The 12,137-nt window shown below is 40.2% G+C and overlaps 1 protein-coding gene across 7 annotated transcripts in view; it reads left to right on the forward strand.

Moving 5' to 3' along the window:
* Positions 1 to 8,200, forward strand: part of ASCC1 (activating signal cointegrator 1 complex subunit 1) — a 107,234-nt gene extending 99,034 nt beyond the window's left edge. For 5 of the 7 annotated variants that reach the window (XM_040242505.1, XM_040242509.1, XM_040242506.1 and 2 more), the window contains 2 exons: positions 5,778 to 5,935; positions 6,966 to 8,200. In XM_040242505.1, coding sequence (XP_040098439.1) covers positions 5,778 to 5,894 — 117 coding nt within the window. In that variant the 3' untranslated portion in view covers positions 5,895 to 5,935; positions 6,966 to 8,200. The remainder of the gene's footprint in view (positions 1 to 5,777; positions 5,936 to 6,965) is intronic. The other 2 variants (XM_040242507.1, XM_040242504.1) reach the window with 2 other exon arrangements.
* The last annotated feature ends 3,937 nt before the right edge of the window (positions 8,201 to 12,137 follow it).

Genomic DNA, 12,137 nt, shown 5'->3' on the forward strand with positions numbered 1-12,137 from the left:
AGGTGTCCACAGATGCATGGATTTATCTCTGGGTTTTCTATTTTGTTCCATTGATCTGTATTTCTCTCTTTGTGCCAGTACCATACTGTCTTGACTGTAGCTTTGTAGTATAGTCTGAAGTCAGGCAGATTGATTCCTCCAGTTCCATTCTTCTTTCTCAAGATTGCTTTGGCTATTTGAGTTTTTTTGTATTTCCATACAAATTGTGAAATTATTTGTTCTAACTCTGTGAAAAATACGGTTGGTAGCTTGATAGGCATTGCATTGAATCTATAGATTGCTTTGGGTAGTATACTCATTTTCACTATATTGATTCTTCTGATCCATGAACATGGAGTCTTTTTTTTTTTTTTAATTGAAGTATTGTTGTTTAGTCACTCAATCATGCCCAACTCTTTGCAGCCTGATGAAATACAGCACTCTAGGCTTCCCTTTCCCTCACTATCTCCTGGAGTTTGCTCAAACTCATGTCCATTGAATTGGTGATGCCATCCAACCACCTCCTCCTCTATCACCCCCTTCTCCTCCTGCCTTCAATCTTTCCCAGCATCAGGGTCTTTTCCAATGAGTCGGTTCTTTGCATCCGGTGGCCAAAGTATTGGATCTTCAACTTCAGCATCAGTCCTTCCAGTGAATATTCAGAGTTGATTTCCTTTCAGACTGGTTTGATCTCCTTGCTGTCCAAGGGACTCTCAAGAGTCTTCTCTAGCACCACAGTTTGAAAGTATCAATTCTTCTACGCTCAGCCTTCTGTATGGTCCAACATGACTACTGGAATTGAAGTATAGTTGATTTACAATGTTGTGTTTGTTTCAGGTATACAGCAAAATGATTCACTTGTGCATACATGTATATCTTTTTTTTTTCCAGATTATTTCCTCATGTAGATTATCACCCAATATTGAGTATAGTTCCCGGTGTTATACAATAGGTCCTTGTTGGTTATCTGTTTTATATATAATAGTGTGTATAGGTTCGGAGAAGGCAATGGCAGCCCACTCCAGTACTCTTGCCTGGAAAATCCCATGGATGGAGGAGCCTGGTAATGTGCAGTCCATGGGGTCGCTAAGAGTAGGACACGACTGAGCGACTTCCACTTTCATGCATTGGAGAAGGAAATGGCAACCCACTCCAGTGTTCTTGCCTGGAGAATCCCAGGGACGGAGGAGCCTGGTGGGCTGCCATCTGTGGGGTCGCACAGAGTTGGACACAACTGAAGCGACTTAGCAGCACCAGCAGCAGCAGTATGTATAGGTTAATCCCAAATTCCTGACTTATCTCTCCCCTACTTTCCTCTTTGGTAACCAGACATTTGTTTTCTATGTCTATGGGTCTGTTTCTGGTTTGTATATAAGTTCTGAGTTTTAATCTTAGTTTCCTTTTTTCCCCCTTTTTCAAACTTTATGAATGTCAGTTTTCTACTGTTTATTTGCTGTGTATCCTTGGGCAAGTTACTTTAGCCTTTTAAACTTCACGTTCAACTCAAAATGAGGAGGCCATCAGATAATCACATACAGCCCAAAGTGTAATGCCTGACATGCATGGTTATTCAGTTAACTCTGGCTGTTATGATCTTTATTTCATTAGTGTTATTGTCAACACTTACATGTTTGTTGTTTACCTTGATCTTTTAATATATAACAGTATTTGCATTAGGTAACTTTGTTTTAAAAATCTCCTGTTATGATATATTTGAGTTTATAAAAGTTTAAATTGACATGGCAAAAATCACCATAAGTAAAATCAAAAGACAAATGACAAACTAGGGGAAAATATATTTGCAAAAATCACCATAAGTAAAATCAAAAGACAAATGACAAACGGGGGGGGGGATATATTTGCAATTCATCACACATGTAGTTCATTTCCCTAATATATAGAGAACTGCTACTCAGTTTAAAAGAAGGGACAGTTGTAAATGTTTTTATGGGATGTGCTTCCACTTACCTGTGCTGTAGATGTCGTGCTTTTCATTTACATTCTCAGAGCACACCAGGCAAACCCTTGGTTGGAGAAGGGTTTGAGACACACAGCTAAAGAGACAGACCTGAACTGGTTTTGTTTTTCCTTATAGAATCGCTCCCACTCAGAAATATTCTGCTCCTATCACTGGTGCCCTCCCATACCCTTTACCCTGTCATCCATGACTTTTCTCGTCTCCTGTGTCCTCCTTCATATCCAGAAAATCACAGAGTCTGTTCTGTGTTTCATTCATAGTATTTCACATCTGCTCCAATCTTTCTAGGCCCACTACTACTATTTTTAGTCAAGAGACACTCAGTATGTCACAACTTAAATACTACCCTGGTCTCCTTTTCTTTATTCTCTTGTTCCTTTCTCTAGTTAGCGTGATATATATCACACTCAGATTAATTTCCTTTGGTTTTCTTCTTGGGCCCCAAGCTTACTCAGAAGCCTTCAGTGGTTCCCACCATCTAGAATGAAGTCTCACTTCTGAATCTCACCCTCAGGACACCCCCCCCTCTTTAATCTGATTCACCTTCCTTATGTCTCTAGCCTTAGTGCTTCTCACTGCCTCTTTTTAGGAACCCTGCATACATCTAAACTGATCTCCTTGACCCTCCAGACCCATTTCTGCCTTCATGCTGCCCTCCCTCCTCCTCTCCTCTAAGTCTTAGACTTGCTACAAGGCCCAGCTCAGTTTCTGTCTCTTCTAAAGGGCTTGTCTAGAGAGCGAGCCCTCTCCATCGTTTTCTTACCTCCCATTGCATTTACTGATTGCATGTACCTCTCCTCCCACAGTTAACCTTTACTGTCTATATTGTGTTAGGTAAACTTTTGAATTGAATACATAACACAATAACTTGTCACAAGGTGAACGCAGCCATGTCATCAACATGCCTCTCTTCTGACACATACCCCGTCTCCCTAAGCAGACGGCCTGGGACACAGCACCACGTCATATGCCTCTTTACAAGAAAATGCACGTCATCTGGTGCTCAGTGACATTCCAGATCAAAAGTCTGAGTCAAGACTAGTCTTTGACAAATAAGAAACATAGAAATTTAAAGGAATATATGAAATTTTTGTTACTAATAAAATTTTTCTTCACAAGTAATTACAGTTGAGGTATAATTAGAAGTAATACCATTGAGTAAGTCCTCAAGGATTCCTAGGCGGTGATCTATAAATAAAATCTTTATATCTATCTAAACAAGGCCATGTTTTCTCTTTTCCAACACAAAGTACACAGACATTTTCAACATTTGTTTTTGTTGTTACATTTTATCCAACAAATATTTATTGATCATATACAGTCTCCTGGCTACAGTTACAGCATATAGTGGAATTCAGCTTTGAAGAACATAAAATACCCTTCTTCCAGAGTACTTATATTTTAATGAATCACTAGAAATAATTGGCAGAACTAAAACAAAAGCTTAAGACTGATGATACAACAATGACTAAAAATAAAATAACTATGAAAGATTGTTACTAAATCATCATAAATACACAGAGAGAACAAGGACATGGGGACAGAAAAGGCCAAGATGAAGCTTGACACTGCATTAGGGACTTTGGATAAGAAATTCATTTGATTATGATGTTGCCACAGGTGTGGAAGAAGATCGCAACCTATGAAGGTAAAATAAGGACAGGTTAAAAAAGGTGCCTGCAGTGGGGGAGACCTGGGTTCAGTCCCTGCGTTGGGAAGATCCCCTGGAGGAGGGAAAGGCTACCCACTCCAGTATTCTGGCCTGGAGAATTCCATGAACTGTATAGTACATAGGGTTGCAGAGTCGGACATGACTGAGCGACTTTCACTTCACTTCATCACTTCAGAAAGAGCAGAGAGATGTTGTAAACATCGTAGGCAATATTTACTTTTCAGTAGTGCTTTGCAGTTTATAAGGAAGGTACTTTGACTTATTCATCTTTTTGAGTCCTTGCCCTTTATGGTCTTGTATTGTGGGTGGTGGTGTCTGTCCACAGCTCCCACATGGCCTGTTGAAAGTTTAGACTGACTTCACTCTTCCCACCCACTGCTCTTGCTTTAGAGAAGCAAGAGAATTTGTGTTCAGTGTGCTGTTTCAGTTTTGTAATTCCTGCATTGAAATCACATCCCAGCTAACTTCATCATAGTTGTACTTACTCTTAGCTTCAAACCTAAAGCATGAGAAATCTCCCTGTCAAATCAAGCCAAAGTGAAGTCAGAGATAAATACCTTCCAGCTCCTGGCTGTGGTGTCTCCATCACATGGAAACAGGCACAAAGAGGAGAACCATGGGCTGCTAATCCCTAAAAAGTAACTCGTTGAAAGTATTATGAGTTCCCTTTTAGTTTTGTTTTTGTCTTGTTTTTTATTGCCCATTTTGTTATGTCTTTTTTGTACCTAGAAGACTTCAGTTTGTAAAGCTACAAATCTGTCAGTCTTGTTGACATGGTTTTCACTTCAAATTAATGTTCAGCAAAGGGGATTAGCCAATAAACATTTCAGGCAGTATTTTCTTACACAAAAGGGTAGATACGGTTTGAACACGCTGCCAAAGCCAGGAAGAGAAGTTAATTGTGTAAATCATTGCAGGCAGGAGCTGATCACCTTTCTGAAAGACAAGACAATGCAGGACACAAACTCTAATTAGATCTTTGGGGTCAAGTTGATGTCATGTTGAAGAATCAATATTTACTGGGCTTTATAAAGTTAGCCTTTAATGAACCCCAGGCATTTTGCTAGGCGATTAATTGCAGGAAGAGAAAAGGTGACAGTGGCTAGAGTCCATGGCTGTAGAGAGAGTATAAAACTAAGTGAAGAGACAAGACGGCCACTTGCTAGTGTGCAAAGGTCTCAGCCTTAGGTTCTACTGAAGCATTGTCGGTTCACGTACTGAAAGGCTTTCTTGGGATCATGCTGACATTTAAGAGCAGCTCTTGCATCCTAACAGAAAAAGGGCAGCCCTTTGCTCTTTGACACTCCTTATCGAAGCATTGTAGCTTAATTTTCTTGGGATGAATTCTGATGTCATTTTGCATTCGGCCTTGTAAATGTGCTCATCATGGGAGTAGGTGTTCTCAGAATGTGGCTCATCCCTTCCTCTGACAAAGCTGAAAGCTTTTAAAATAAAGAATTGTGGTAAAGAGCATTTACTTTAAGATGCTGGCTTGAATCCAAAGTCTAATGAAAGGTTTCGGATAAACATTATCATTTGTACTTGTTATATCATTGAATAGAAGTGTTTCCCTGGCTATTTTGTGTGTGAGAGTGTTCTGAACTCCTCGCTAGGTTATCAAAATCATTTGTAGGGCAGGAACCTTATCTTCTGTTTATTTTAGTCACTGTTTCTAATAAATGTTGTTGACGAGGTAGAGGAATGTATTATATCAAATTTTATCCTGGCTGTAACAAAACTAACATTCCCCATGGTCAGTAATTGAAAGTCCATAGAAGCAGCTTTGTTAAGCCATGTGAATCAGGGTATGGCCCCAGGATGTTTGTTACAAGTTCTTGGTTATATCTCCTCAATAGACACATTTTGGAGTTGACTTCTCAGACCTCTTTCTCTAGTGCATTTTGTCAGAGGAGTCTTTTCAATCAGTCAACGAAGAGTTGCTGTTTTTTTCCTCACTCCCACTCCTATCTCTGCTCTCTAGGATCATTTTTTCAGATGAGAATACTGAGAAACAAAGCCTAAGAGGTTTGTTGGGATTGTTGTGGATGCACACAGCAAGAGATTTTTACAAGAGAATCTGATGTTTACTATTTTTGTCTGTGATTTTCTTTGGATATTCATTCTGGGTTTTTTATTTTTCCCTTTCAGCTATTTGAGAACTTCTACTTTGGTACCCTAAAGCTCAATTCACTTCACATTTCTCAGAGGTTCACAGTGGACAGCTTTGGAAACTATGCCTCCTGTGGACAGATTGACTTCTCCTGAGGTGGATCTTGGGAAGCACTGAAGTTAAACATCCTCACAAGGTGATGAGGGAGAAGTCTCATCACTTTAAGTGCCAAGGAGGGATGTGGGAAACTGGGCGGTAACTTCCCTGGGCAGCTCCCCGAGGATGCCGTGGTGCCTGGTGGTTGTCACAGTCACTGCAGTCAGCCAGGATAGTTTTGGGCATGGGGAGAACATATGCCTGTAACATATGCCTGTTCATCTTTCACAGAATCTACCTCTCTTTCCAAAGCTCTTCTCTGGAAGTGTAGCTCTTGAGCCCACTGGAGCTCAGACTTGCAGTATTTCTTATATACCTACTGATTTTGCCCCAGCCTTTAAACTCTTTTGTATTAATATTAATACTTTAAGAGAATTACAGATGTGTGATCTTATTAATCTCTCCACCTAGATCAAATATCAACAGATTCTAGAAGGTTTGTATTTTTCCCTTCCTCTTACACTCTCATTTTTAATCAATACCCAGAGTTTCTTTTTCATTGTGGTAAAAAACACAGAACATAAACTTTACAGTCTTAAACCACTTAAAAGTGTACACTTCAGTAATGTGAATTATATTCATCCTGTAAAATATCTCCAGGACCTTTTTGTCTTGCAAATCTGAAACTCTGTACCCATTAACCCTCCCAGCAACCACCATTTTACTTTCTATTTCTATGGATTTGACTACCTCGTATAAGTGGAATCATACAATATTTGTCTTTTTGTGACTGGCTTATTCTCCTTAACACAATGCCCTCAAGGTTTATCTATGTGTCAGGACTTCCTTCCTTTTAAAGAATGAGTAATATTCCACTGGATGTGTATACAGTCATCCCTCAGTTCCCTTGGTTCCAGGACCTCCCCTCTGTATCTGTGGATTCTCAAGTCCCTTATATAAAATGGTATAGTATTTGCATATAACTTATACATACCATCCTGGATACTTTAAATCATTTCTAAATTACTTATAATGACCAAATAGAATGTAAATGCCATGTAAATAGTTGCCGGCACACAGTAAGTTCAAGTTTTCCTTTCTGTAACTTTCTGAATATTTTTGGTCCACAGTTGACTGACTCGACAGATGTGGGATCCATGGATGTGTTGAGGGCCGATTGTACCGCATTTTGTTTATCCAGTCTTTCATCGATGGACACTTGGGTTCTTTCCACCTTTTGGCTGTTGTGAATAATGCCCTATGAACGTGGGTGTACAAATATCTGAGACCCTGCTTTCAGTTCCTTTACTATTTAGAACTTTAACTTAAGCAAAATAACTGGTGAAGGTTTTAACCTCTTACTTTGATCTGTCCTTTTTCTTCTGAAGTTGGTCCCTTGTATGCTTATTCAATTCCTATTCCTTCACCCTACCCTAGCCCTTGCCTTCCCGTACCACTGACGGAGCTGCAGTGTTGTGGCTCTTTTCTGTCTGCTTCCCAGGGCAGCAGCAATTGAAATGATGATATCAGCAGGACTGTGCAGTTTCCCAGGAGAATGTCAGCCACAGAAGGCACTCCTTTGCTGCAGACCAGCAGAGGGTGGCGGCTCCTCTGCTTAGCCCCACCCGTCAGCCCTGCCACATTCTCTGCTAGGGAGCTCCAGCCTCACTGTCAGCTCTCGTCCCTACCCCCTCACAGCTTTCCTGCCTCCACGGTCCCTACCCGCTCACAGCTTTCCTGCCTCCACGGCCTCTGTCTTTCCTTCGCTACTTAGTCTCATCCTGATTATTATTTTCTGTTTGAGAAGTCTGATTCTGCACCCCATGTGTTAATAAGGCCACTGACTGGTAAGACTGTATGTAACACTCAGATTTGTTAGCACTGTGACAGCACAACCCATTTGTGAATGAATGGGTTTCTGAAGTGACTGTGCTTTTCTTCTGATATTCCTGTTTAGTTTTAGTTTGAGCCCCTTGATGTACATCGGGATACAATGCTGCCATCACTTATTCACTGGCATAGCTATTTTATTCTTCCAGGACTTAATATTGGTGCCTGCAGGGTTGGTTGTTTTCCCAAAAAAGCTTTCTACAGGTTATATTCAGGTTTTATTTAAATGGAGCTTTTACTTCACTCACCTCTGATTGTTCGATGGCATATGGGAATAAGCGCTCCCGGGGTAGTACTGAATAGCAGAATCGACTGTGGAGTTGAGTGCCCTCATCTCATCTGGTACTGCTTCTAACTGGCTTCTTTCTGACAGCTACCATTGAGCGACCTTGGCCAGAAAATAAAGATGTCTTCTTTTGAGTATCAGAGTTATGATTTTTGTTTTTAGAAATAAAATTTTTGTCTTTTGAAAATGGAACTTTATTGTTCTTGTTGTTTAGTTGCTAAGTCATGTCTGACAGGCTTCTCTGTCCATGGGATTTCCCAGGCAAGAATACTGGAGTGGGTTGCCAGTTCCTTCTCCAGGGGATCTTCCCAGTCGAGGGATTTCACCCGTGTCTCCTGTACTGGCAGGCAGATTCTTTATCCCAAGTCATAAATTCTTAACAGATATTTTGTTATTTAGTATTTAGAGGTAACTGAGCATATAAGGACTTAGCATTACTGTTAAGTGGAGTTTTCCAGCAGCTACATGATAAGGTGGCATCATCACTCTGATGGCTAATAGTGTATGTGCCTGTGTATTTTTGTGTTTTGTAGAATTTTGTAGGTTAGTAGTTATCGATAGAATTGGGGGGGGAGGAAATGTGTTTATGTTTTAAGTTGTTTTGTTTTTTTTTTTCTGGATGCCAATAGACAAATTTTTGAGACACCATAGCTCTAAAGAAAGTACACTTTTAACTACTATTGTGGCGAGGGAGCAATAGGTAGTTTTGACGTATAACAGAAATTTTATGAAGAGCAACAGTGTAAGCAAATAATTTTTGATGGCGCTAACAGAATTGTTTAAGATTCCACGTCCCCTTTCGCCAACTGTAATGAGGTCAGGGTTGGAGGATTTGATCGCTACTTAGAATCCAGTCTCCCTTAGTGTTGCCAATTTGCAGTTCATGCTGCACTGAAATAGAGTTAAGTTGCAGCTAACATTGCTCCGGTTGACTTTTAAGGCACCACTGGCTTCACCCTTAACTCTTTTAAGAAGAGGAGCGGGAAAAGAATCTCTCACCACGATTGTTACATGAGATCTGTGTTGTTATAAAAAGAACTTTGTTATGAGAATAATTTTGTGGGTTTTTTTGGATGGGGCATAATGAGTTACCCCCAAATAAACTCCATACCCTTGGTAGAGACATGATAAATATTACTTATAATGGTTATTTTTTAAGTGAACTTCAGAGTTTACTAAATTGAACACTGATAAGAATCCAGGTTCATAATGACACAAAGCTTAGTTCAGGTTTGCTCTTGCACTCTGCCATTTTCCTGACACTAAAGGGAGCCAGAGGGATATGAGTTAAGGAACAACTCTCAGATTCTGTCTTTATGCCTGCAGGGAGATGGATAGCAAAGCCCAAGGATGCTATAGGTAAGAAAAGGGGCAGCTGTTGTGGTTGTTTATCAATAACTTTATTGTTAATAAAATGATCTCTTAAAGGTAAAATAAGCTTTGTGTGTGAAAAAGCATCAAGCTATATACTTTCATGTCTTAAACTTTTTCCAGTGTGTGTGTTACACTTCAATTTAAATATTCGTTTAAAAAATAAATTTCCTCATCCACAAGTTACTACTTCTTATGCATTTAAGCACATATTGCTAAGTAATTTTTTACAAATGATAACAGCTAATATTAGAGTATTCACATTTGTCATTTATTTGTAAATGTGTATTTATTAATTAAATCTTCACAAGCCCACTTAAGTTGGTGTTGAAGTGAAGTGAAGTGAAAGTTGATCAGTCATGTCCAACTCTTTGCAACCTCATGGACTATACAGTTCATGGGATTCTCTAAGCCAGAATACTAGAATGGGTCACCTTTCCCTTCTCCAGGGGATCTTCCCAACTCAGGGATTGAACCCAGGTCTCCCGCATTGCAGATGGATTCTTCACCAACTGAGCTATCAGAGAAGCCTTGACAAGTTGATAAGTTGGTGTTACTGTACCTCATTTTAGAAACTGAGATTTAACAAGGTTAAGAAATTTGCCTGAGGTCATAAAGTTTGTATCTGTGGTTCTCAAAATGTAATTTTTGGACCCCTCAGAGTCCCTGATCCTTTAGAGGGGAGAGAAGATCCTACTATTCTCATGAAAATACTAAGATATAATTGGCCTTTTTCACTCCAGTTCTCTCCTAAGTGTACATTGGGGTCTCCAGAGGCTATGTGATATGGTAACATCACCACACTGATGGTTAATAGAATAGTATGTGTGTATATTCTTATGTTTTCTAGAATTTTATAAGTTGGTAGTTTTAGGTTTTAGATATGTGTTTTTTAGAGATAATTTAGTTTGCTCTCAGTACTTCTGCTGTGCTATTACTAGCTACTTCCCATTATACCTGCTGTTACGGGCTGAATTGTGTCCCCTGAGAATTCATATGTTAAAGCTCTCACCCCCTAGTACCTCAGAAGGTGACTATTTTGAGATAGGGCCTTTAAAGAGGTAGTTAAGTTAAAATGAGGCTGAGGCTATTACTGCGGGCCCTAAGCCAGTCTGACTGATGTCCTTATAAGGAGAGGAAATTTGGACACATGAAACATTGGACCCCAGACTACCAAGATCAGTCCCTGGGTCTGTCTGCAAAAATGTTTGGTTGATGATATTGCCTAGTAACGTGATTAGAGGGGTCTGAGGATGACAGTGAAACTGACCAATACGGAACAGACGGGGCCAGACTGAGGAAGTTCCTTTTGCCTCTTCTCTGATCATCCGAACCCTCAAGGAATGCCCAAGAGACAGAAAGAGGCAGAACATTAAGCACAGTAGAAATACAATTTTTGATGAGATTTTCAGCATTGCCCAGCAGATGTGGCACTTATTTTTAGTTCAAGAACTGTCTGGAATCATTAAACAGATCCCAGGTACTGCCCAGTCTGTGGACTGCAGTGTTGATGGCAGCCGCCCTCAGTGACATCATGGATGACATCAACAATGGTCCAGTGGAATGCCCAGCTGTTAAGGACAACAAAGGAAAATACTTCAATAAAGGATCATTTGACAACCAAAAAAGAAAGAAGCATCAGCTATGTGCATGTACAGAGCAAAGACCATGTGTGACAATAAGAAGGCAGACATCTGCAAGCCAAGAGGAGACAAGAGAAGCCAAGTCTCCCAGCACTTTTTTCTTTTTCTTTTTTTTTTTTGGCTGTGCCCAGGGATCGAACCGGGGCCCAGCACTGAAAGCAGAGTCTTAACCACTGAAGTACCAGGGAATTCCCAAGTTTGCCAACACCTTAATTGTGAACTTCTAGCCTCCAGAATTTATTGAAAAAATAAATGCTGTTTAAGCCACCCAGTCTGTGGTATTTTGTTATGGCAGCCCTAACAAACTAACACCACTTGCTATAATGCAGAAGCTAACCTACCTTTCTTCCTTTGGGCCAGACATTAAAGAGATACGCCAAATAAAACAGTACTACATTTTGTGGGGAGTAGGGTGAGGAATATAATTTTTTTCCATAAAATACATTATTTTAATATGAGTCAGTGTTGTTATTTTTAAATAAACTGGATGTGAGAGTTGGACTGTAAAGAAAGCTGAGCACCGAAGAATTAATGCTTTTGAACTGTGGTGTTGGAGAAGACTCTTGAGAGTCCCTTGGACTGCAAGGAGATCCAACCAGTACATCCTAAAGGAGATCAGTCCTGGGTGTCCATTGGAAGGACTGATGCTGAAGCTGAAGCTCCAATACTTTGGCCACCTGATGCAAAGAGCTGACTCATTTGAAAAGACCCTGATGCTGGGAAAGATTGAGGGCAGGAGAAGAAGGGGACGATGGAGGATGAGATGGTTGGATGGCATCACTGACTCAATGGACATAGGTTTGAGTAGACCCTGGGAGTTGGTCATGGACAGGGGGGCCTGGCATGCTGCAGTTCATGGGGTTGCGAAGAGTTGGACACGACTGAGCAACTGAACTGAATATTAATTTTCCTTGAGAGATCTTTTAGAGCAGTTTTAGGTTCACAGAAAATGAGAGGCTGGGTTTTTTTTTTTTTCAAGTACAGTATATCAGTGTCTATACTGTATATCTCATATAAACAAAAATAGAAGTTCTTTGGACTGCTCTATAATCTTTCTGTGTGCGGGATTCCTGAGACCAGAAATCTGAGAACTGCTGCACTATACTATGTGC

Source organism: Oryx dammah, unplaced genomic scaffold (assembly GCF_014754425.2).
Source record: "Oryx dammah isolate SB20612 unplaced genomic scaffold, SCBI_Odam_1.1 HiC_scaffold_6, whole genome shotgun sequence".
NCBI lineage: Eukaryota > Metazoa > Chordata > Mammalia > Artiodactyla > Bovidae > Oryx > Oryx dammah.